General features: G+C 31.8%; 3 protein-coding genes across 4 annotated transcripts in view; 2 read left to right on the top strand and 1 right to left on the bottom strand.

The window, feature by feature from the left end:
• LOC144853626 (peptidyl-prolyl cis-trans isomerase B-like) overlaps window positions 1-11,033 on the top strand; it is a 45,218-nt gene extending 34,185 nt beyond the window's left edge. Inside the window, exon 6 of the transcript XR_013614399.1 lies at window positions 11,017-11,033. The gene's annotated coding sequence lies outside the window, so the exon portion shown is untranslated. The remainder of the gene's footprint in view (window positions 1-11,016) is intronic.
• LOC144853617 (uncharacterized) lies at window positions 24-5,156 on the top strand. Of its 2 annotated transcripts, none has more exons than XM_078711350.1 (6): window positions 24-169; window positions 1,598-1,831; window positions 2,410-2,485; window positions 2,666-3,140; window positions 4,044-4,240; window positions 4,845-5,156. In XM_078711350.1, exons 1-6 carry the CDS (start codon window positions 143-145, stop codon window positions 5,039-5,041), a joined length of 1,206 nt encoding a protein of 401 aa, XP_078567476.1. In that variant the 5' UTR covers window positions 24-142; the 3' UTR covers window positions 5,042-5,156. The 2 variants fall into 2 exon arrangements, with proteins under 2 accessions (XP_078567476.1, XP_078567475.1); XM_078711349.1 differs by having other exon boundaries at window positions 4,026-4,240.
• Window positions 9,195-27,447, bottom strand: LOC144853616 (dual specificity mitogen-activated protein kinase kinase 5-like). The gene is made up of 20 exons (XM_078711348.1): window positions 27,234-27,447; window positions 26,701-26,749; window positions 25,727-25,794; window positions 25,167-25,236; window positions 23,491-23,528; window positions 22,885-22,952; window positions 22,171-22,216; window positions 21,400-21,464; window positions 20,941-20,980; window positions 20,243-20,314; window positions 16,928-17,009; window positions 16,552-16,613; window positions 16,168-16,216; window positions 15,714-15,838; window positions 15,311-15,382; window positions 15,168-15,194; window positions 14,958-14,984; window positions 14,622-14,654; window positions 10,164-10,225; window positions 9,195-9,354 (listed from the first exon to the last, which is right to left on the bottom strand). Exons 1-20 carry the CDS (start codon window positions 27,330-27,332, stop codon window positions 9,195-9,197), a joined length of 1,314 nt encoding a protein of 437 aa, XP_078567474.1. The 5' UTR covers window positions 27,333-27,447.
• Window positions 27,448-27,451: the final 4 nt, after the last annotated feature.

Here is a 27,451-nt window from a genome sequence, read left to right as displayed (position 1 = left end):
GAGTTCACACGCTGTGTGTTTGTGACACATGTGTTGTGTGTTGTTGTGTCGGCGGCGCTAGTGTCGTAAATGAAAAATACATTCTGTAAACATTCTGTGCTATAAATTACTACATTAGTGTTGAATTTCTCAAAACATAACAATGCAAAGGGCTAAAGTAAAAAATGAGGTATTTTTATACTTTTATTATCCGTTTAATAATTAACAACAACGATACGAAATTGTTCTCTAGGCTAGGCCTATGCTATAGCTAGTCTACTCTCTCTAGCTAGCCTAGTAGTAGTAGTAGGCCTAGCCTAGGCCTAGGCCCTAAAATAAATAGGCCTAGGCCCTAGGCTAGGACCTAGTAGGCTAGGCCTATATATATGCCTCTACTAGGCTAGGCCTCCTGGGCTAGAGTAGGACTAGCTAGGCCTTTTTTAAACTATAGGCCTACCTACTCTGCTGGGCCTACCCGGCCTAGACCCCTTAATTAAGCTAGCTAGTGCTAGTATTTAGGTTACCTATATTTACTTTACCACTTACGGTTTCAAGTTCAAGGGCGGTTTCAAGTAGTAGGCGCAGCCTTTTACTTAAACCCTTTTATCATGCCAACGTTTATCATCAAGTCGTTTTTGAAAGTTAATAATACTAATACAGTAATACTATTTTATTAACTTTCAAACGACTTTTAGTCGGTGCGCTGACCACTGTAGTAAATTAGAAGAGCATTACAATAATTGATTGTTCTTTGAGAAAAAAAGTCTAAGCTGCATCTACTTGATTTGGTTATTTCATAGTACCAAATGTCTCGCTTGCATTGTGCGGGGATGGTCCCGCATTTCAAAATGATTTTTCGTACACAAAAAAAAGTACCTTTAAACGCCATGTGACCCACAATCGTCGAATCAAATGAAAGGAATTTATTTAGGTGTTATATAATCACGATTACTAAATGTCAAATTATACAGTGGACTCACACAACACAGTTGTGTGTGCGCGTTTATACAGTAAAATGGGAAACCCTGGGCTGCACTGAATTTCCTTGCATTTGGTTGGTGGATCAGTTCCAAAACAAGAATCAGCATGAAAATAATGTTGGATGACAATAACAGATTAACAAACAAAAGACTAAAAATACAATTATATTTCATAGTTTACCGTACTGGAAGTACCTTATTATCGGGGACTTCCCGTTCACATTAAACGATCGTTTTCCTGATTCCTAGCGCGCTTAGGAGTGTCATTTCTGGCAAACTCTAGAGGTGCCATTTATCATGACTTTTACGTGCGAGAGTACCATTTCCGGTGCCGGTGAACAAAATTTGCCTCGCCACAGGCCCACCCACAAATACTTTGTGTCCGAACCTTATTATTACTTATTTATCTAAACTAAACACAGTACTATACTTATTATGCATACAGTATATACTGTAGATAAACATTCATAACAACAAACATGTGTCTAGTTTGCCCCATACAAATTAAATGTATAACCTTGTATAGTATTAATTAAAAGTATTCATTTTTAATAAAATTCATATAGGATAATTTAAATTATAATTACAATTATTAATAATAACATACATTATGCTTTCTTATTAATTTCATCTTTTAGATTGTTCTAATGAGAAAACTTGTGAAGAGGGTAAAAGTCCAGGTAATCAGACAGATGTCTCGTCAGGTCAAACAATTGCGAGGAAAGAAGGGTACAGAACAACAAATAGGGAAAAATTTGCGACGTGTAGAGAGACTTCTTGAGGAACTTGAGTGTATAAAAGATTTAGTTGCAGATGATATCTCACGGCAAGCATTCTTTGGCAAGCTATCCTTTGATATTCAATCTCAGGAGGTAATTAAAGAATAGTGTTGTGACATAAATCTTACTGTCCTATCACAGTAAACTAATATTGCTGACTAAAATTAATAATACGTAAATAAATTTTAAATTGTATGATTGTGGGTCACATGGGGTTCAATAGTTCTATTAGATTTAGATGTATAAAAGAATTAATGTTTTTATATTCGTGCGATAGTACAATTACAAATAATTTCATTCATAAATATATTTGTACCATCGCACTTATTATAAACATTCATTATTTGTACACTTTATTCATACTTTTATCATGTTACAATTTTCACCTTCCTTCTTTTACTTTCAAACAAATACATAAATGGTGAAATATATTTATATTCTTAGCTAATCAAGGCTTTAAAACAACACATCATAAGTAATTCCAGATTGTGTAGAACTTAAACCTAAAGACCTAAACCTAAACACAAACATTCTTATGGTTCAATTAGTTTCGATACCATCAATCAATAATTAATGATTATAAAATGTTTAATAACAAATCAGACTTTAAGATTTAAGTAATTTTGCCTTGTATCATTGTGTTTTATTACCAATATTTTTAATTATTAAAGGATGATGCATTGAAAAGAGCAACAACTAAAATCGTTCAACATAAAATTATACAAGAAAGAGTGAAATCACTCAGAGGTAGAGTAACATTGCTAAATGGTTATATTTCTGTAGCATATTTTAATTGTATTGTAACTTTTATGGAATAGATTGTGTCAGGGGTTAAGTCATATGTCAGGGGTTAAGTCATTGTTACGACTTAAGTACAACTCTGTTCAGTACATTCGTTACAGATGATTTTTTGTCTTGTTTTTTTAGAGCAAGGTATACTGACTAGTAATTTAAATTTAAGAGAACTTGACAGGAAAAAAAGAAGAAAAAAGAAACCTTTGGATTTGGGAATTGAAAAATCTAATGTTGAATCTATGGATATTAAAGATGATACTAATGTAAAAGGTGATAACAAAGAAAGTGGCAGTGATGATGATAATGATCAGGGTGATCACAGTGATAGTAGTAATGATGATACAAATGATTCGGATGTCAGTGAAGATGCCACAAATGATCAAGCCATTCTAAGACAACAGAAAAGTCAGTTAAAACGGACATTAGAAGTTGACAAGAAGGATTCGGTTGAGGGAAGTAAAGCATCAGATTTCTTTATAAGAGGCTCGTCAGATGATAGCAGTGATATTGAAAAGGATGACTCCAAATCAGATGCAGTTTTACCTCGGCCAAGTTCACCCAAGATAAATAGAAAAACTGTAAAATCAAGTAAAAAGGAAGATAAAAAGTAAGAAATTATTACAATGTAATAAAGTTATAGTAAGTTACCTCTACAGCACAGTAGGTTGTATAACAATGTGAAAAGCTACAGAATTTCAGAATTTACTTCAGTACAGGGATGTGTTTGATCTGGATGTGAATGTTTAGGTTTTAATAACATAGGATAAAGGAACTCAGAAGAGTCATGATTAAATAAAGATGTTACTGTATGTGATCGTAATCAGGATTGCTAATAATGGCATAGCATGACAAATAACAATATGATGATAAACCAAAACAAAAGGCTGGTAACAAAAGTAAAATAAACAATATTAGCTCCTTTGATGCCCACAAGCAAAGATTAAAGTTTGTTTATTGTGGTGATTGGCTAGTCTAATTTCTAACAATGATTTAATAATAATAATAATAATAGTAATAGTTCATTCTTATATAGCGCATATAAGCAAGCTCTCAATGCGCTGAACATTATTACCCCAGTCATTTCCTGATCAAACACCTATGGAAACATACTCCCATATATGCAGCTAGTAATCAGCGCAAAGTTGTGTCTTGATCTAACCGGGTTCCCAATTATACACCTGGGTGGAGAGAGGCAAACGTAAGTAAAGTATCTTGCCTAAGGATACAAGCAATGCGGCAATTTAGCTTAATCATAAAGAAAAACATTTTGTCACATGATTTGACTGCTTTATACATAATGAGCTTGCAATTACCGCCACAAATCAAAACGCACACTGGTGGCACCCAGTGATTGGTCAAAGTAGGTAGTCTCCTTAATGTCAAATGTAATATACCAATTATGGGAACTACTAATTATGGGAACTACCAATATTATTTTTGTTATGGTAGATCAAAAGGCACATTTTGTGTATGGTGTTTTTGTTATTTACAGTAGGCAAGGAGAGAACAGATTAAAGGGTATGCGTGGTAGAAGGGAACAACTTGAAGAAAACACAAGATCTGCATTTAAGAAAAGAGCAGCAGAAGCTAAAGCAGCGATTGTTGATAGACCCAACAGTACAACTACACCAATGAATAAAGAGAAAAATATTCTTGGAATCTCGGAACTGCCACCGGACCTTGAGACAAGGGATTTTAGTAATAAAGGTACTGTATTTTATATAATGAGAAATCATTAATTTATATAATATATTATGCCAATGATATGTAGCATAAGATATGAAATATAACATTTTTAGGATATGAAGATGTTAACTGCCCATTCATCTTTCATCAGTAATTGTGCTGGAATGAAATACAACAGGATGATGTGTTGGAAATTTCTGTCACGTCGCATGCTTTCCTTTGTGTGTTCAAATTGATTGTAGAAAAAAAATGTGATGTGCCCATATATGGATATAATGATGTCATATCACTACCATATTTGGGCATATCACTACCATTATCTGGGCTTTTTTTGTCAAACTAATTTGATAGTGTAAACAGAGCTTTAGAAGTAAAGCTTGGTTCCCACTTGGATGAAATGGAAGTTAGTTGACCAATCACACAAGCAACTGTTTGGGTGATCCATCGCAATGTGATTAGTAGTGTGCTTACGTCCTGCATCTGGAACCAAGCTTAAAGCAACTTAAAATGATTTTGTTTGTATAGTGTTCTTCACAAATATTATACTGTGTATTGATTTCTGTCTTTGAATTGCAAATGTTAACTGATAAAATAAATAAACAGAAATCTTTCATTTTATTTACAGAGGGAATGAACAGATTTGTAAAGCAAAATTCCAGCTCATCACCCATGTCAGGTCAAAGGACCATGTCAAACAGGAAACCGCAAAAGAACCTTCCAGTTGAAAAATTACATCCATCATGGGAGGCAAAACGAAAACAAAAAGAACAGTCAGCCAAGATTTTGCCTTTTCAAGGAAAGAAAATTACATTTGATGATTAAAAATTGTATAGACAATAAAATGATTTTTAACTATTGGGTGTAATACTGACCCACTATTTTATGAGAAAAAATTGTTGTAATTTAAAGCAAAAAAAATATTCAAATTGACTGGAAATCAATGAGGTTTTGGTTTATTTTGTCTTATTATAATGTGAATACATTAATCTGTTCAGTTTTTTTTTCTACGAAAGTGATTAACATCATTAAAGCTGCAAAATGGACTGGTCAAAGTCGGACTTCATTTTACATGTTTTTAGGGGGCAAATACATCAGTTGTATGTGAATCTAAGCTATCAGAGTGTTTCTGTTACACATCACGCATCCATACAAATATCAAAATAACCAGAAATAGTTTTGAACTGCCCCTAGAAAGTGTATTTGAATAATATAATTAAATATGTATGTAGCCGTGCGTCATCAATAGGAGCAAAGAATATATATCGGGCGCTGCTTATGTCAGAGTTGCCTTGTAAAATAAAGCTGACCTAATTTCTCACGTTTTGTTTCTGAACATGAAAAAGGCTGGCCAGTTATGCAGTTTTTATACAGTCTTATCGAGATACACGCAATTAACAAATGAAAATAAATTATATAATAGTACGAGTTGTTTGAAATATCATCTTTTATTTTGTTTACAGTTTAACATACTATTCTGTAGTAAATTTCCAATTGCAACAACCTTACACATAATATTGCATTACATCTAAAAATAAAAACAAATATATACTATATTAACCTACATTAAGTAATGAAAAAAGTGTTTCATGGTATCTCGGAGGTTAATGTATTATGTACTATATACCTGTGTTCATAAAATATATAGCATGATTATGTCTTAGCTAAAGCCTGTCTACACTATCAAACTTTTTGTGACAAAAAATGTAATGTGCCCATATATGGACATGATGATGTAATATCACTACCATACTTGGGCAATATCACACTTTTTTTGTCAAACTAGTTTGATAGTGTAGACAAAGCTTAACACAAACATCCAGTAGGACCTGTATTTTGTTCATAATTTAAATTTTTGAATCGCAAAAAATGTTACCAACTTTGGTACCAAACAGTGTAATTATAATCATAGTCAATATTATGTTGTAATGGAGAAGTCCTAATCGACAACCAGCAGATTTGACTACAATAGGATCACTATGAGGTTAGTTACTGTTATGCGACTGTTATAATAAAGGCACATGTGGCCACTCATATGAGGCCAAAGGTTAGATTGACCATGCTGTATGTGATAAAGGAGTGTTAATAAATAGAATACATGAACGTCCTTGCTGTGTATCATTATTATTATTATGTGTCGATAAACACGATACAGTTAACAGTACTATCCATTTTAAACACTATTGAATGAACTAAAACTTATGAATTGAATTTGTGTATTTTTTATAGAATATAGTGTGCGGAAATATTTTTTTATTATCGCAAAGCCTTTGAAAAGTCGGTACAATGAATATTATATGACAGTAATAAATATTATTAATTACTGTGTATCGTTCATTATGAACTTTATGCTGAGAATCTATTAAAACATTTTTATTTAGGCAAACCAATCAACTATATGATTCTTCAATATAAAAACATGCATTTTATGTACAAATCTAGCATCATAAATTTAGCTAATAAAAATATAAATTGTTTTTATATCAAAAACACCAATAACATGCAAACCACAGAAATATAATAAATAATTATGATAATAAACTACTCACAGTATAATTGTACTCAATATATAACTTGTTTATGATAGTGAGATTGTCTACTTTAGCATGGGACCACACTTCTATTACAGTTACTGCAATAACTACATTGTTGTACCCTAAACCAGTTTATTAATTTATTTAAAGTGTGCGGTACACTATGTGTATATAGTTCTGAAAAGAACTGTTGAGATTCTCAACATTTTGATCAATAATTTGATTGTCCTCAACATATTCATTTAAACAATATCATACCATAGAGGTAACCTTACTGCAGTAAAACAAATTAGTTACTGCTGCAACTTAAGTAGAATAATGATTCCAAACATACTCGTCAGTTTAGGAAGGTTACATGGTGTAATTTATAAACCACTTTATACATTATAAAAACAATTAAACACAGTTAAAACTGTCAATATTTACACTTATCTATTTATTAGTGGGATTTATACTTTACGCCAAGGGAAGTACATTATATTACAATACTAATAAAGTATTAAAATCATTTTTTAAACTCAGAATTTTATTTTAATCTAAGTAAACATTAGAGTACCAATTTTGAATAAATACTAAATCTATTCTTGTTTAAATACAGTAGAACCCATTATTATATTGTTATAACATAGATTGAACATTATCCATCCATTCTGTTCACAGGAAAGGGGCATCTCCTTAAAGATGTATTGTTCCCCAAAAACATGAAAAATGAAGATTAATTAAATCAGACTTTGAATATGTTATTTTGTAGTTTTAATAAAGTTAATCACTTCCATAGAAAAAAAACGAAAAAAAATAATGTTTTTACTTATAAAATGACAAAATAAATGGTTAAATTCAACCAAAAATCCAGCCAATTTGACCATTTTTTGCTTTAAATTACATTTTTTTTCAGGTAAATGCATTTTTATTCAATCCAATTTTAGGTCAAAGTGGATAACTATTATGTTACATTAAAATGGAATATTCAACAAAATTTGTTTTAAGAATTATTTTTTCAGGGGGACTACATCTTTAATGGTTTAATGTTTCACAATTGTTCAAATGATGTCTCTGTATACAACTTGACTATTAAAATGATAAAGTTAATTGAAACAAAAGATTAATTCATTTAATGTATAAGTATACAATAACCTTCATTTTAAGTACGGTACCTGTTTTATATACTCTTTACTTGTTACATTAAGTTATAATATTATTCATAATCTGCAATTAAACTGTACACATATAACTTTCTAAAGCTCTGTCTACACTATCAAAATAGTGTGTGATGTGCCCAAATATGGTAGTGATATGACATCACTGTGTCCATATATGGGCACATCATATTTTTTAGTCAGAGCCTATCTTTTGATCTCATTACATATGCAAAATATTTTAATTTTTAAATATATTAAGAATTTGACATTGAAAAGGCAAAAAATGGTTACTTTTGAAGAAAATACAATGAAGTTAATGAAGATAGCACACATGATTCATTAAAATGTAATCAAAAATACATGGGTCAATATTTTATTTTCCGTACCTAAAACTAACTACCTAAGAGTAAATATATTATGTTATTATATTTTAAAAATTCCAAGTAATAAATATATATTTCATCGACCCCTTGTGAACATTGAACATATGAAGTTTCAACAAAGTGGACCATTTTAAGATTTAATCATTTCTAATTAGTACAGTTCATTTTAGTTTTCAAAAGTATGAAATTGAATGCAAAAAATGATCTATTATATTATACTACTATACCATTATTTGCATTGTACATTCTGTGTGAACATGTGTTATAAATCCCTTGTTTGTCCTTGCAGCTTTAACTGTTGCACATTCCGTGTGAACATGTGTTATAAACCCCTTGATTGTCTTTGCAGCTTTAACTGTTGCACATTCCATCTGAACATGTGTTATAAACCCCTTGTTTGTCCTTGCAGCTTTAACTGTTGCACATTCCATGTGAACATGTGTTATAAACCCCTTGTTTGTCCCTGTAGCTTTAACTGTTGCACATTCCATGTGAACATGTGTTATAAACCCCTTGTTTGTCTTTGCAGCTTTAGCTGTTGCACATTCCATCTGAACATGTGTTATAAACCCCTTGTTTGTCCCTGTAGCTTTAACTGTTGCACATTCCATGTGAACATGTGTTATAAACCCCTTGTTCGTCCCTGTAGCTTTAACTGTTGCACATTCCGTGTGAACATGTGTTATAAACCCCTTGTTTGTCATTGGACCTTTAACTGTTGCACATTCCATGTGAACATGTTTTATAAACCCCTTATTTGTCCTTGCAGCTTTAACTGTTGCACATTCCATGTGAACATGTGTTATAAACCCCTTGTTTGTCCCTGTAGCTTTAACTGTTGCACATTCCATGTGAACATGTGTTATAAACCCCTTGTTTGTCTTTGCAGCTTTAACTGTTGCACATTCTGTGTGAACATGTGTTATAAACCCCTTGTTTGTCCCTGTAGCTTTAACTGTTGCAATTTCATACATATAAATGTTGCAATTTCTTGTTGTCTTAGAGCACCGTCGTTCATGCGTAGAAAGGTATGCTGTAGTAAATCAATGAGTGGCGGCCTAGCATTTGGATCCTTTTGCATGCTGAAGAAAAAAGTATATATATATATATACATAAAATTTACATTAACTGTATCTAAATTAATTTGAAAATTGTTTGATGTTACTTGTTGATAAAGCAATTTTGGTTATCCATATTGTCTTGAACCCATGAATTTCATATCCTAATCTGATATCCCTTAACAATGCACCATATCGCTATCATTACGGTTATTTCTCCTCGGTAATTGCTTATAAATTTAAAACGTAATGTGGTGAATGTAGTACTGTACAGTATTACTTTTGATTATGCCGCCTCAGGATTACATTATACAAATTAAAAATAGACTGTGCTAAAAGATGGTATTACTCATACCGCCTCAGAATTGCATTATAGAAATTAAAAATAGACTGTGCTAAAAGATGGTATTACTCATACCGCCTCAGGATTGCATTATAGAAATTAAAAAGAAAGTACTAGTAATACTTATATATGAGTATGTACCAGTTAATACAAAATAAAACAGAATTCATTCATAACAGTAGTGATATAATACAAGAATAATTAATGTTTATGAGTTGAATAGTGAGAATATTTCATTGGTCGAAAGATTAAAATAAAAGCAATCTTTTAACTCATAAAATATAGGCATATAATCGATTGTGGATCAGTACCTTGCATATGGCATAACAATTTACAAAAAGTTGGCTGTTCGTTCAATAGTGCAAAATAATGAACAGCATGTGATGCGTAAACCAATCAAATGGCACGGATACACTAAGGTGTGTTATAAATATGAACATACATCAGTATTAGATTAAGAAGAATTTTATTTTCTATGTTGTATACTTACCATTGTGAAACAAAATCAGAAAATGACTGTGAATATTTATCAAGTGAAAGAGTCGGTGGGTTCTGTAATACAAACAAAAACTTACATAAAAAAATAATCAATGTTGAGTTAATTCATATAATCATTGTCTATGATTTTCTAATACTAGCACGCTTGTTTTAAATGCATGTTCTTCATATAACAAATAATAATATATTGTACTTAAAACATTATGAAGTATTGTGGAATGTAGCATTGTGTTTTGATAATCTGTATAAATGATGGGCATATAAAGACAACTATGTTTATAAATGTTTAACCCTAGGAATTGTGACCCTCGTATAGCACTAGGCCCTGAAACAAGTAAAGTTGAAATTCTTTATGGTTTATACATTGTTCTATACTTGATCTAAAAAATCATTTTATCAAGGTTTTGTAATTTCTACATAACGAAGAGAAGTGTGGCTTGGTGGTTATGATGATTGTCTACCACTCCAAGGGTCCTGGGTTCAAGTCCCGTCACATGTCAGGATTTTTTCTAAGGACCAAATTACTCCACTCCCAAAGACTTGTAATAAGACTTTGTTTATGTAGTAGTAGAGAGGCCAAATACACAAAAGTCCTCTATAAAAAGTTTGGGGGGCATTTTTTGTTAATAGCAGGCAACCATGTTGAATGTATCCTTTGTGGGATGACAAAAACGATAGGGGTGGATGCCATCTTCAATTTTGGGTTTTAAGGTCAGTTTATGTGGTCAAGAGGTCAAACAAGGTCAAAATATAGGATTTTTATTTTATTCACGAAAAATCATCTACATCATCAGATCTATCCAAAAAAAGTATTTTTGAAGATCAACTGATATTTAATATTATAGTAATTATGAAATAAACATTTTATTTTACACATAAAAACATAAGAAATTAAATATAAAAGTGTCATTTTCTCAAAATGTTGTTTTCACATACTTCTGTAAAGTACACAGTTTTATAATAGGCTTTCGATCCCCAGTCTGTTGTTAATTTGTCTTTTTTATGTTTTCCACCAGTCATCGTTTTGATTTTTGTCGGGAAAATAGGTCAAGTTTAATATGTATGAAACGCCATATGTGCTAAAAGATTGCTCTTTTACTATAATATTATTAATATTACCTATAATAATATAATAATATTTGAAAGTTCGTTTTTAGAAAAATCTCAAAAACAGAGACCCTCCCTATATGACCTGATGTCGAGATAATATCCTGGATTTATATAGCACCTCTAAGCGCTGAACATTATTACCTCAGTCATTTTTTTGGATCAAACACGTATGGAAACAAAGTTGTGTCTCGATATATCCGGGTACCCATTTATACACCTGAGTGTCGAGTGGCAAAAGTAAGTAAAGTATCTTGTCTAAGGATACAAGCAATGCGGCGAGAGTTGGCTTCGAACCTCTGTCTCACGATCAGTAGTGCAACATCCAACACCCTGCGCCACACGCCCTCACTGTTTTGTTTGGGTCAGAGATGTTTTTGTTTGGGTCAGAGACCCCCTATAATGTAATTATTTATTTAAATATTTTTGTTCATTCTTTCAATGATACAAGTTTTTGTTGAAGTTTGTTTTTCAAGAAATCTTGAAAGAAAAACCTGTGTATCGAGTCTTTGTTTTCAATTTATATTGGACTTAATCAAGGTTGGAAGGAGTGGTAAATGGGTTCTCCTTCTTAAAGCCTTCGCATCTATGCTATCTTGGCTGACGGTGATAACAGATATGAAACTCCTTAAGTAATTAAGAGGTCCTTTATACACATGGATAAAGACGGTTTCAACGTTATTTACAAACACTACGTACTGTGTCCAGGTATGGAATCCATATTATCTCTAAAAAGACATAAGCGCACTTGAAAGAGGATGTCATGCGACAAAACTAATTCTAGCTATCCATTCTTATTCATATGAAGATTGTTTAAAGTTTCTTGGCCTAACAACCCTGTATGACAGACGAATTCGTGGTGACTTGATTGAAAAATTCACATTTTCAAAAGGTTTTGAGGGTGTAGCCAAGGAAGACTTTCTTCAAATGAGATGCAATCTAACCAGAAATACACTAGGACATCAGCTTAGACTTTTCAAACCTAAATTTCACAAAGGACTGATAGGAGATCCACTTTTTCACAATGAGTAATTATATATTTGAATAGTTTGCCAACCGAAGTCGTCATTTCTGAAACCACCAACACATTTAAAAACTGATTGGATTCGTTTTAAAAATGAGGTTAAAAGGGTAAACAAGTTTACCTATATAAACTAATCCGAACCAAATATTCTAAACACTGAGTGGATGATTGATCAATTCAAAATGGAATCATTGGTATAACAAGAAACGCTGCAATTCATTGATAGGTTCTGCATGACATGGTCAGACTGATCACGAATCACACATAATACACAATATTCTTTCGACCTGACATATAATAAGGAAGATCTTACATTTAAAGTAACAACTTATTAAAAGAAAAAAAACAGTAGAACTTAGAACTTCATGAGCCACTGACAAAGCCTCGATCTAAACCTTTGTGGATTTCTATAAGGCAACTGTTTCGATAAAGTATATCAAAACAAAAAAACTGACAGAAAATCTGCTGACCAACCATTGGAGTGTGAACATAGCTCAATCGTAAAATCTTTAGATATCTTGATGGATGACATTGAAATACCCACAGATGTTCCAGAAGAACTTAAAAACACGATGGTCATGCACTATATGATTCAGTAAACATAGCTGTCAAGCATTTGGTGACTATGCAAGTATTTATGCAAGTTACCTAGATATTTCGTCATTTTATTGTATTTGATCATAACATTGGAAAAATCATTGAAACGTACAGTCCCAATGTACTAATCTGTACTATGTGTTCGGAGCCACATTCATCGGTTTGGAGGGGAAAAAATATGACAAACATTCTTCTATGTCAATCACAAAGAAGCTTATGTAATTATACATGAAAGTTGATGTATGATATGCACTTTGTAACTCCAGTAGCAACCGTACTAAAGTATGGACGATGTCTGGTATAGTGAACAATAAAGTGATTGAAAACTTATTAAGAATAATCTAATCAGCTTCCATGTCATTACAGGTTGCGCAGCACGTCATTATTTGCTGGTTATTGGAAGAAATCCTACTGGAAATCGTTCGTAACGCATCCACTCCTTGTAAATGGAATTGATTAAGATTAAGAATTTGCACGTACAGTGTACAGTAAAGTTTAATTGCCAAATATATGGTACTCTTGATCAACTGTATAATAACAGACTACTCTTTGGAGGGTCTTGAAATGCTACCTCCATCTAGACTCAGTGACCATATACCATTAACACTAGTGATATATTTCCCTTAAATATTAAGTATTTCACTTTACACAATAAATATTTAAGGACTGTATTTCCCTGAAATTGTTTTCACTTAACATTTAAAACGCTCACCTATGGTGAATACAGACATCTTAGAACCTAACATACGGGCCAACTATCAGGCAGAGATCAGTATGTGGCCTAAATGAATCGGGTCGTTTGGAAGCCCCTAACCCAGTTGTCAGTTTGGAACTTGTTACATGTGTATGTAAACTAAAGAGCCAGATGAAGTTGTTACCGAAAGCATGCATGTGTGATTGTGATTCAATCGTTTGCTGTACCCAGATGGCCAGTAGGCATTATATCAGTGCTGGAAGAAATACCCACCTCAGAACGTTTACCTCTTTCCATCCCAGAAAACTCCGATATTGACATGGGCCCATTATTCCCAACCCACAAATCCTCTGTGACCGTTTTTAAATGAAATTTATTTTGATCCTCTCCATCCCTTGAACACCTTCCAGGAGTGATTCAAAAAGTTTAAAATCTTTTATACAATTCTGGTCTTTTTGACACCACACTATAACCATCAGCCCCAGCCTATCATGAAAATTATATCTATTTCAATTATTAATACCGATAATTAACAGGTCTGTGCTTTATTTGACCTTATGACCTTGAAAATGACCTTTAAACTTGTAAGTTGAAAAATTGATGAACTTGACTATCTACGGCAATATGTCATTAATGATCCAATAATGGTTACATGTTGTTGAAAACAGCTTAAAGCTCTATTTTACCATATTTGACCTTATAACCTTGAAAATGACCTTTGACCTGAAATTTGAGAGCGGCATCCACCCCTATCTTTTTTGTCATCCCATAAGGGATATATTCCACATGGTTGCCTGCTATTAACAGAAAATGCCCCCCATGATGAAAAAGCTCACATTGGCCGCCCTACTATAGAGCATCTTGTGTATATGTTTGTCTTGTGAACCTCTGAGGGTCCCTAATGATCAGCAATAGCTGGATGGATCACCCTCATTAAATATGGTTTAAAAAAAACAAAAAAAAACAATAGAACCCTAATTATAGCTTTTCTAAAATATACCCATAGCTTACAGTAGCTAAATGCTTACCTCATGTACTATACACTGTAGAAGATCTATCGGCTATAAAACAAGAAAAAGGAAAGTGGTCATCTTAATTAGTCTACTACTATTATTTTCTTTTGGATTATTTCATAACAGATTAAAGTCCTGTCTACACTATCAAACTTTATGTGACAAAAAAATGTGATTGCCCATATATGGACATGATGATGTCATATCATTACCATATTTAGGCATATCACTACCATATTTGGGCACATTGATAGTGTAGACAGAGCTTAGCAAGTGCATGCTGACAAAAATGTAATTGTCAATGGCATCTGTTGCCATTTTGTATCAAAAGAAATGTACTATTTGTCTTACTGATAATGCCTGTTGTCTTGGGGTAACCTAAAAAAAAATTTAAAATATATAATTATTATAATATAAAAATGATTAACTAGTTAATTTGAAAATAAACAAATGTAGCTTTCAGTATTGATCAGTATTATTTGGTACACATTGACCTATTCATACATGGATTATAAACGTCACTTTACCCTTTAAAGAACAAACAAAAACTGTGATACTTACAGGGTAAGGAAACCTTCCAGTTGCCATCTGAAATTATTCAAAAAATAGTTATTATTATTAATAAACCTCATAGTAATCATGGTTAAATGGATGATATTATCTCAAAATCTCGAATAAAATTGACCTGCTCTTAAATAGCTTACCTCTAAAAGAAAGATTCCTAATGTCCATACTTCTGATGGTATTCCATATTCATGGCCTAAAACACGCTCAGGCTGAAAATAAATATGATTAATAAAGTATGAAATGACATTAAAATAACAAGTTAGTTTTATTTACATTCTAGTATGGTTAAATACCATTATTTAGTCATTGGATTTTGTTTAAAATTTCATTTATTTGTTTGACAAAAACGTATGAGACTAAAGAGTCAATGAACCTCTATGGCTGGTAAGCAAGAAGTCACAGAATATAAACTGTCATATCTCACATTTTATGATTCAATTTATTCTTGTCACGCAAATATGTCAAAAACAATCAACATCAAACATTTGTTGTTCATTATATTTAATGTTGAGGTGAGAAAACAGTATTAGTACAACTTACACTCATATATGCATTGGTTCCAATGTATGTCTCAGCAATTGATCGGTCAAGTTGAGCACTCACCCCAAAATCACATAGCTTAACTTCACCTTGCGTGTTCACCAGGATATTAGAAGGTTTTAAATCTATGTATTATAAAAAGATATTACCTAAAATTAACATTAAAGATCAACCAATATCAATTGGAATTTTGAAGACAACTTAAGATAAAATATCATTATATATAATTATCATTATATCATAACATGTAAACTTAATAATTGACCTGGAAGTGAAAGCAACCCAACTCATCTCAAATGAAAGGAACTAGTTGCGCAAGAGTACTTATGTTAACTGTTTGAACTAAATGAAACTGAAAGGAAATAGTTTGGGAGCGCCTTATGTCAGTTGTGTTGTGTTGAGTTTCATGTCGACAAAGCCTGTCTTTAGCTGTGACAAGCTATAACATACAAACCTCTATGTAATATCTTGAGGCTCCATAAATAGTTTAGTCCCTGAACAATCTGAAATGTAAATAAATCATTTATTCATTCATTTTGAAGTATAGTAGAATCCCTATTAAAGAGACCCTGAAAAGTGTCACCTTTTCCGGCATGGTTCCCGAACCGGCAAATCAAATGAAACGTCAATGTTTCATTTTCATGCAGCTACGCACTTATAGATTGTTGCATAGCCACCATGGCAAGTGTTCCCTGAATATTGGTTGGCAGTAGAGTAATAAGTGTAAATAAACAATATTTAACATTATATCAATTGCAGCACTTCATCTATACTACTTTTTAAGACCAGGATCACTGGTATCTTTCACAAAAGTAGTAAAATATATAGTATAACTTACTGAAATTGTCATTTTTCCTAGAATGGTCTCTGGTATACATTTATAAATTTCTAATGATCCTCCTGAAAAGAATGACAAAAACATAACAGAGAGTTGTAATCTCCGCCAGGGGTAGAGAGAGAAAATGGATCAAGAATTAAAAAATAAATGGAGTCTGTGTTTACACCACGTGCAGAGATATGCGCACACACACATGTATGCAATGCTTAAAATAGTCTGAATACGCCTTAATTTAGTACGTAATCTTATGCGTGTATACAAGTTGTATACAGTATATGCACTAAAGATTTGTTTCCATTCATTCTTGTATAATATATGGTTTATCTTTTGTGAAAATTTGGTAAAATCCTGCTGAGGTAGTAATTGCTGTACTTACCATCCATAAATTCTGTACAAAAGGAGATCCTATCTTCATTAAAGAAAGCACTATAAAAACCAATTATTACTGGCGAATCACACTGCAGAAATAAAGGAAAATTATGTTGGAGTCAAAATACAACTTGATAATTGAATACAGTATAGAAATACATAATTCATAGAGAAACGGAAATAAAAAAAACTGCAATTAATATTCAGGTAAGTCTCGTATTCATTTCTAAATATAGGATAATGAGCTGTTAGCAGCTAATTTGACTAAGCCAAGGCAGTATGTGGTAGAGTGGCCAGTTCCTTTCCATGCCACCTTATAGTCCCTAGTATTTTCAACCAGGTATTCATTTACAGCTGAGTAGACTGGGAGTTGTCAGAAATTGAACCCAGGTCTTTCTGTATGACAGTCAAGTGTCCTAACCACTCAGCTACACAACTTTATTAATATTACACAATTTCTATAAAAAGACAAGCTGGAGACAAAAGTATTGAATTTAAAAAACTTGTTTAACAATATTGACGAGTCTCTGCATAGGAACGTATAATTAATAGTTGGTAATATGTAAAATGGTGGTCATATAGATATGGTTGTAATAAGAGAATGGTCTAGTTGTGTCTAATATGCACTGTATACCGCTCATTGATTTTGGTTCACTTGGGAAATAAATACTTGTAAACAAGTATTGTCTCCCAACCCACAATAATCAATGACACCATATCAAGCCCACTGCTTATTGTCAATTAATCACTCAGTCTTAATTAATTAGCGGAAGACAAGAATAGTATGAAAGATGAAAACTTGGCATTTCAAACGATGATATTTTCATCTAATATTTCAGTTTTAATTAAAAAAGTAGAAGTTATAACCGTTATCTTTTTTTAAATTGTTAATGTTAGTACTACTAAATATCGATGAGTTTAACATCCAGCAATGAACTATTTATTTGTGTAATTGTTATTTAGACAATGGATCGTAATTGAAAACAATCAATAGGAATAAAATAAATTATTGATGATAATATCAACCTAGTTCATGTAAAACAAATGGTATATAACCTGATTGTGTTTTATCAGTCATTGAAACCAATTAGTATTATGTAGCAAACTGTCATAATTGATTTCATACAAGGCTTGAAGTAGTTAAATTATATTTTAGTATCTTTGTCATTTGTGTGGTCTATGTGGTCTGTGAGCACAACCATTCTCTGCTTCTTAAGATCATAAAAGACAAATGAAGTATATCTGAATGTTTAATAGTATTACTGAAAACATTACATATTTGGTAAGATTTTACATTTTAATTTGTCTATCTTAAAATAGTCTAAAAATGTTTGGTTTTAAACCAAACATTTAAAAATGATTTTATCTTAGAATTAGGTATTATACATTAATTGTATTATTAATATGTATCGTATATTAAATTTAAACAAACATCTTTTTTATGAAAACATCAAAAACATTGTAAATGTTTGAAGGTTTTCAGGGTGATTAACAATAAAACAAATGCATTCATACTGTATGTTCAAAAGCTTGCTAAACACAAGCTTTTGTTTTGTTGGTCATGGTTGGTTCTGTTTTAGACGTTATTGAATTTATTTTGATATACCAATTAACTAATTTTAATTAGTTAATTAGTTAATTGGTATAAAATGTTTACTTTAAATGAAATGTATATTTTTCTATGTGTATTAATTTAGCTAGCCTTAATTTGGCCATATGGTTGAGGTGTTTCACAGTTTATGTTTCAATTTTCTGTTTGTTTTATTGTAAGAAAATTACAAAAAAAATTCAAATTAAATAAACGATACTTGTTCGAATTCATAGAAATGAATACAATCACAACAGTTCTTTTGCTCCTTGCTGTATTTGGGACGTTGTGCCAGAAAACGGATGAAAGCGAAAGCATCATTGGGAAAAAACGAGACAAGAAAAAAGATCGCCAGGAAGATTACTGTGGAAAATGTTGTGAACGAGGTCCACCTGGATTAAATGGAAACCCAGGAGCACCTGGAATGCCAGGAACTACTGGACTTCCAGGTATATAGTAGGGACATATATGTATCTTTCAAATATATGTAAATATTGTACATTTTAATGCCTGATCTTGCATTTTCTTATTTTTAAATTGTAACATAATCATCCAATCTTGACAACATCTTATGAATGAAATAAATAAATAATAATAATCAAATTTGTTAAATATACATACTGTTTATATAATATTGTAAATACTAATTTTAAATATGTTACCTATAATTGATTCTACTTTAGGTTCCAGTGAATAGTTTTCTAGTTTTTAATGTTATAAGACAAAAAACCCAAAAAATCATGGTCTTACAACTTTTTTTCAGGACGTGATGGCCTTCCAGGTCTTCAGGGAGTACCCGGAATACAAGGCCTGAGGGGCCAAAGAGGTGATGCTGGCCCTCCTGGAGCACGGGGACCCACAGGTGTTGGCATACAAGGCCTACCAGGTAAACATGGTGAGCCTGGACCAGTAGGTGCAACTGGTCAACCAGGCACACCTGGTCCACCAGGCCCTCAAAGTGAACCAGTTTTAATGGAGATACCTTCCTTTGATAGCAGTGGTTTTATAAATCCTCAGATTTCTGCATTCACAGCTGTCCGTACTAGAGACATGGCTGGTAGTTCAGGTGTTGAGAAAGTTATATACTTTGATACCATTATAACCAACATTGGTAATGATTTCAACTCAACACATTTTATTTGTACATTAAATGGAGTCTATTTCTTCACATTTCACATAACACACAATCGGGATGCTAGAGTTGAACTACTCATGAACAATCAGCGTATTGTGTCGATACACGGAGACTCGGCTAACCGCCATCAACAGTCGTATAGTAACAGCGTGGTCTTGGACTTAAGACGAGGGGATTCAATATGGCTTAGACTTGCAACTGATCATTCGATTTCTGGGGATTCTCTAAACCTCACCACATTCTCTGGCTACTTAATCAGTGCAACATAATTACCATCTTGTATTAGCAAACATATATCCTCCACATTACTTATGCTATTAGTATTAATGTATGATATTGATAGTCATAGATAAATAAACAAATATTTATTAATTTTACTGTAATTAACAAATTTACACTTTACTTTATATTATATATGATTTAATGTTGCGATCTTCATTATATATTTTATACCACTTTAAAAAGCTCATGCAGTACCGAAAATAACACAATAAAATTGCAAGCCATTCATTACATCTAATATTAATAAATATTAATATATAAGCCTTTTCACATACCATTAAACAGTATTAATAATTAAATGAAGAAATAAATCTTACCTTATATAAAATTTGAAGTTCAGATGCAATTTGTTTTTGTACCCCTTCTTTTGATATATCTAAATGCATAACCTAAATTAAAAGAAAAACAAATTATAATTTAATGAGAAAAAGAAACAAAAATAATATCAAATGTAGATAAATAAAATATACACAATCAATTAATTACAATTTATTTGGATAGAAATAGTTAGAGCATGGAGAAATAATAGTACTCCATGGTTACTGGATGGAATAGTATGAACATTTATCTAACTAATCAGAAGTTGCATATTTTAGGCTAAGGGAGATGAAGTAAAGTAAACCAAGTCTCTATTGTAAATTGAATTGAGACTAGTTAACTAACATCCAATGTCAAATAGTGATGTCACAATTTATGGATAACAGGTATTATTATTATTCATTTTTTATACTGGGTCGGTAGCCTAAAAAACTGATAGTGGTAGTAACCCCCTACTTGTCTATAAAGATGTACTAGGTTCTTTAAAGTGCACATGAGCTAGATGTGTACACTGGACCTATACGGTTTATATTGAATTGAATCATTGCCGGTGTTATGGCTATGTATTACGGGACCACTGTCTTGATTTAATGCAATTCCTTATTGTATAATAAACATAATAATGCAATTATTATTATTATAGTATAATAAACATTAAATGATCTTACAATGCATACCAAGCATAGACCAGCCTTACCTTAACAGCTATCACATTATTTGAAGGTTTGTGTAGAGCTCTGTGAAGTATAAAAAACAGATTGTCATCATTGATAATGTAATCAATAAACAGTATACATCTTGATACACAATGAAAGAACAATACACTATTGATAAATCTAATAACACAGTATTACACAAATGCATTGTTATGATTCACTGACTTTTAAAACACACTATTATTCATAATGGACTGAATTGTATGAGTATACAAAATATGTACATATTATGTAAAGGTTTTCTAGGCTAGTTAAGCACATTTACCATCACTGCTGGTTTCTTGTTTGTTGGGCACAAACGGGGATGCTTCAAACCTTTAAAACCCCTTTTGCATGATCAAGTTTGTGTTGTCCAAATTTAGTTTGCTGTTAACAATTTGCTTCTTATGGTTTCTTAATTAGTGCTGTGAGCAGTGTAAAGGCACAGTGACATCACTTACTTATAAACTGTACCGCTATGGCCACACCCTAGCACTTCAAGGTATTGTATTTCAGCTTCTGCCATCTGAAACAAAAACATTATTTTTAAATGCATTATACTTGTATCAACAATGCTAATATAAAGACAATAACATCTTGTATCTACATTACTTTGTACTTTGTTAGACTATAGAAATATACAATACATTATATTTTTTAGTTTGTATTTAGTTGCTTGACTAGTTTCAACCATGGACCGATAAATTAAATAATTTAGAGGTCCATGTTTCAACAGTTAGCTTTACAGTACACCATGTGATAAAAAGTAAAGTAAGGTTGAGAAAGTTTCAACATTTCGGTTGTTGTGCTACAATTGTCTTCAGTATTTAGTTACTTTTAACAATATTGCATTTTTTATTTGTGATATAGAGTACAGCTCTGTCTACACTATCAAACTTTATGTGACAAAAAATGTTATTTTCTCATATATGACATAATGATGTCATATCACTACCATTTTTGGTCATACAACTACCATTTTTGGCCATATCACTACCATATTTGTGCACATCACACTTTTTTTTCCAAACTTGTTTGATAGTGTAGAAAGAGCTTTAGATGAAGATTTATAATGATTGTAGTGTACTGTGCTAAGTTAACTAATATTAGGCGAAATCAGAAAAATTCCTCCAATATTATTGGATAATGCCATTTTAAAGTAGGGGTGTGACAACTTTAACTGGACTTTTAGTTGTTTATAAGTATGTTTGTTGATAGAAACTGAAACTTACTGTTCCATTTGCCAGTATTTCTCTAAGTTCAGCATCATGTCGATGTCTAAAAGAAATTAAAATGAATTTTGAAGCATTATATTAATAACAGTTTTTGCATTGACTGAAGGCTTTGGAATGATTGACAATGGAGCGGAGGAAGAGACCATTATTCTTTATGACTTTTATAATCCTTTGTATTTTTGTTTTTATGTCTTTAGGCACATGTGGCCAAGGATTCCCAATAGTAAATTAATCACTGTGCTATCAGATAGGTGGTAATCCCCTGGCTATTTTGTGAACCAGTCCACCATGGTAACCTCCTACTCATTTCGAATGATGAACTGGGTTCTTTAAAGTTCACACAGGTTATAACTGTGTACACTGGACCTACAGTTTATAGTCCTTATCTGAGAAGACTTGTTCCACCACCAGAACTAGGAGCTAGTCAGCCTCGTACCCATGGCGATATTGTTGGCTCTTTAGGTATGGTAAATGGTGCCTCCTGCCTTATTGCTCGACCATTTTACTCGTATTGAACAGTTTGCATTAAAAATTTGCTTTAATTCCTCGACTATAAATAGAAACCACAACTTCTAGATCATAAACCTGGTACACATAACTCTAGACCACCGAGTTTGCATTGATGACTAGGGTTTAGATTCAAGTCTATACAAGCAGGTACTACAACAACATAATGATAATTAATTTAGATTATGTAGTAAGTGAGTTTACCCTGTTCCTAGTACAACACCACTGTCTGCTTTTTGTACAAGAGATGATTCCACAGGCCTTGTGTTTATCTGAAAAAAACCCAAAAAATATTTAAATAAAATAACTTAAGCTCTCCAACACATGACTCTAAAATCAAAATCATTTCAAATCAAACAAGAAACCAAATGCATTAAGAGCCCAGAAACTCAGAGGAATTACTTTGCAAAATGCAGAGACCAGCAAGGGTGCGTTTTTTAATATTTCACCCCATATTGAAGATACAGAAACATTTTAAATGTTTAAACTAGTGATTATCACCATCTTCAATTTAAACTGAAGATGAACCAGCTGTTGAAAGGGATATGACAAGTAGAATGCAAGGAAGTATGACCAGTGCTGATAGTAATTAAACTATGTCACTATACACTAATTAGCATTAGTACTGCTTATATTATAATTAATCGATGTCACTATACTCTAATTAGTGATATCTTCACCTTCATCAGCAAGTTCACTTCCTGCTTTATAGGTAACGTTCTTTGTTGTCAAATTGAAACTAAAAATCTAAAAATAATTCTAAACTTTTGTTTTATTTTAAACTGATAAATTGAGATTAAATAATCTTACCGTTAAACCATGAAAATTTCTTTTTCCAGCATTGTTAACTAGAAAAACAATAAAAACATTTAAATTAAAGTTAGGATCAAAATCTTTAATTATCGTATTTATCAATAAACGGAAGGCGTTTATTCAGGGGAGGCGATTATTTTTTTTTATGTAATATGGTAACATGTATAATCAAATAAATACTTCCTAGACATGAAAAAATACAACACAATTAATAGTGAAAGTAATAAAAATCAAAATGCTTGGTACATTGTAGATCATGTGAATCAATGAATTCTACTACAAATAGAAATGTGTTGTAATATATCGTGTATATTGCATGTGGTTGGGCGTTTATTCAAGGAAATAAAAAAAGGGCCTGGGGAATATATGATTCAAGGGAGGTGTTTATTCAAAGTGGGTCATTTATTCAAATAAATGCGGTAAATATATCCGTCTGCTGACCATTGGCTTTTAGTAAAAGAATGATTAGTTAACAAATATTGTAAGAAAATTTGATATGATGGTCTGTCGTTTCTGTGCATCTGGTTTTTAATTAAGACACATTATTAGTATTTTATTTTATTATATTTATTATCCATAATAAAAATCCACTATGAATATAAAAGAATAGTCAATAAACCATCCATGAGTTACAAGAATAAACTATATGACAGATTGGTCTTGGATAGATCATAGAGATATTATATTGAACTATTATATCTCTATGGATAGATTCATTACTGTCAAGGTCATTCTCGTTGCACAGCTACTATACTACTAAACAAAACAGATTACAAAGCAAAGTGGTAGAAAACAAAACAACAACTTCTGTTGGCATAATCATGCTATAATATTATTCACTCTCATACCAACATTGTTTTTTTAGCCAGGAAAAAAGCGGAAGAATGTTATTGTTAAGCTCAACTTTTTCAATATTCTATTTTATGTAAACTATTCATTTCGTAAGGACCTTATGTATGCATTACATATTATGTCAGAGTCATCTTCCCATTTTATATAATGTTTTCAAAAAATGTAATAAAATTGTTATGTACACCTTAAAGATGAAAAATAAAGATTAATAAAATCAGACTATGAATAGATTATTTTGTAGTTTTAATCAAGTTAATCACTTCTGTAGAAAAAAAACCATGGAAAAAACGACAAAATAAATGGTTTAAATTCAACCAAAAACCCATTGGCTGGCACGCAGCCAATTTCATTATATTTTGCTTTAAATTACAGTTTTTTAGGTACAAAAATATTTTTCAATCCATTTATTGGTCAAAATGGATTTAACTATTAGGTGACATTAAAACGGTGTATTAAAAAAAATTAAGAATTATTTTGTCAGTGGGACAATACATCTTTAAGGTACTATATCATGAAATAAAAGTATATAATATTTACATAAAGATCTTGATAAATAATAAACTTGTATATCAGTGGAATTAAATGTTATAACCTCTATGCTATGAAAGATACAGCAGAACCATATTAAGGGGACACCTTCAGGGCCCAACAAAGTATCCTTTTAATAGGGGTGTCCTCTGTATAAGGTTTGGCCATCATTCGGTCCACAAGAAAGTGTCCCTGTAATAGGGGTCTCCCTTCAAAGGAGGTTTTTTAGTATTTAACACTAAACAGTGATACAAATATGACCTATGAATAAATACAAATTTACCATTACTTACCCCTCGGATAAAGTGTTAAAGGTGGTGCCATCTTGCCACTGTTTGAGCATTCTTCCATTATACTCATGTACTATTAAACAAATCACAACACATGAACTCATACTTTTTATATATTGGAGTATTACTTTACATTAAAGATCATATAATAATTAAAGTACATTATTCCCATTTCATTTGACATTTATTAGTAATTTATGTTTACAAAGTAGTAATTACATTTTTCTGTTGTTATTGAGTGTCACTACACAAGTTAAAGATAATAAAAAACAACGATAATCTATACTTTTTGTACAATTGTCTATGGATTTTAATATTGAATTGAAATATAAGTGATATATGTGTATACAGTATAAAAGGGTATTGTAGCATCTGCAAACATGAAGTCTACTGTTTAGACATAATGATGAGATGATGATGAGATGATGTCAATGTTGTTTGCTCTATTCCTAAAATTATTTGCTGAATATTGGCAAAATCAGAACTTTTTTTCCGCACACACTTTTATTTCAACTGTAAAACTTGACATATGAAAAAACCATTTACAGTAGAAAAATACTCACAAATGACATCATGGCTTGCATCTCTGCTTCACTGCTCACAATGATGCGATCACCATCATCATCCTCATCTGAATTAAACATTAATTAGTTAATAAATCCATTTATAAATAAAAAAATGTATTTAACTTATTAATTATTTTAGGAAATGAACTTTTCATTTTAAACAATATTATTAACTCAAAGCAAACAAGTTTTATATGTATAGCACAGATACCTGGCTATATTGTTGATGTTATTAAGTTATTGTACAAAGGAATGGGTTTTTTATTAAAGCTCTGTCTATATTATCAAACTAGTTTGACAAAAAAAATGTCAAGTGATGTGCCCAAATATGGCAGTGATAATGCCCAAATATGGTATTAACACATTAAAGTTTGATAGTGTAGACAGAGCTTTAGAGTGGATGTTCAAAAAATTGGGAAATGGGAAATACTTTCTTATAGTTAACATTCTGGTCCAATAACATTTTATTTATTTTAAATACTTTTTGCTAAACTAAGAATAAGATGGAAGTTTTACAATTGACCTACTGTACAATAAGCAGGTGATATACATATTAGACAGTTTGGTTAGAATATGTTAGGCTGTTTTTGTGGAAGATGTTAATTTAGTGGTGAAACTTTGTCTGTTTTGTTTTGTATGCTTTGTATATGGATGAACTATCCGAAATAAAGAAAATGAATGAACTACAAGATTTACTAATTTGGTCTTTACATTAATTTTATATTTATTCTTTCTACATGAGTACTGTACACCTTTATTGTACTTCATGCACTTTTCAATTGTATGACCCAGTATACAACCTCCGGGAAGGGATACCATGACGCACCAATGCGTCAAAAAAGTGACTTACCTTTAGGTAACCATCGGAAGAACAATTACCATGTTGTTTATGATATAGTGGGTGGTAAATTGACTGACATTGACACACCATAGTATAGTGGGTCACAAGTGCATTATAGCATACAACTTACATTCAAATGTATTGCTGACGTTATTCTGTAATGCCTGTGCTATAACTTCCTGCAATACAAATGTTAAATAACTACTTTAATACGCTACCTACTAAATTAAGCTACTGTACGTTCAGCCCTGATGTGTTACATTTTTTTATTCCACAAGGTTGATGCATTGTGAATGGTTCTAATTGATATGCTGCCCCCCCCCCCCCCCCCCAACTGAAAGCTAGATAGGCTTACAGTATATAGGCCTATGTGCAGTAGATACAGTACATGTAGTGAGTGTGAACAAACAAAACCTTTTACAAATAAAATGTTACTATTTTTATGTGTAGAAAAAAATAAGTATCAGGAAATCTTTCCTCAATCTGCTAAACCTCTCCTCTGGACGTACAGCCATACTAGCATTTCTATCTTTGTAACAATGCCTCAATTCTGAATGACACAATGACAGCGATTTAATCTAGGCCTAGGCATAACAAAATTATAGACATTGGAGAAGGGAAAAAATCAGTTTCTCCCCACGGTCCATACTTCCGTAAACCTACCAGAACGTCACTGTATGTCAACCTTGGTGCTTGAACAGTCCAATCCACATCTTCCCCTTGCTGTGTTTTAATTCGTATAATAAAGGGCTGTAAAGACATTATTGCACTATGGTATATTTACAATAAAGATAAAATCTAACTTCATAGCTAGCTTTCAGTAACAATTCGATGGATAGACTTTCGGATGACTTGCTCATGCTAGGCCCACTTTATTATTT

Source organism: Antedon bifida, chromosome 10 (genome assembly GCF_963402885.1).
Source record: "Antedon bifida chromosome 10, ecAntBifi1.1, whole genome shotgun sequence".
NCBI classification, from domain to species: Eukaryota; Metazoa; Echinodermata; class Crinoidea; order Comatulida; family Antedonidae; genus Antedon; species Antedon bifida.
The sequence above is the reverse complement of the archived record's forward strand: the minus strand, read 5'-3'. Positions and strand labels throughout refer to the sequence as shown.

Bases quoted from the DNA above. Each gene is read 5' to 3' on its own strand.
- LOC144853617 (XM_078711349.1), top strand. From the start codon at position 143: ATGCAAAGGGCTAAAGTAAAAAATGAG. The intron at 1,832-2,409 runs GTAATTAAAGAA...TAATTATTAAAG, and splicing joins TTGATATTCAATCTCAGGAG to GATGATGCATTGAAAAGAGC. The intron at 3,141-4,025 runs GTAAGAAATTAT...TGTTATTTACAG, and splicing joins AGTAAAAAGGAAGATAAAAA to TAGGCAAGGAGAGAACAGAT.
- LOC144853616 (XM_078711348.1), bottom strand. From the start codon at position 27,332: ATGTCTTTACAGCCCTTTATTATACGAATTAAAACACAGCAAGGGGAA. The intron at 23,529-25,166 runs GTAAGTAATGGT...TTGTTTTTCTAG, and splicing joins TTTAACACTTTATCCGAGGG to TTAACAATGCTGGAAAAAGA. The intron at 15,839-16,167 runs GTTTGTATGTTA...TATAATACATAG, and splicing joins CCTCAAGATATTACATAGAG to ATTTAAAACCTTCTAATATC.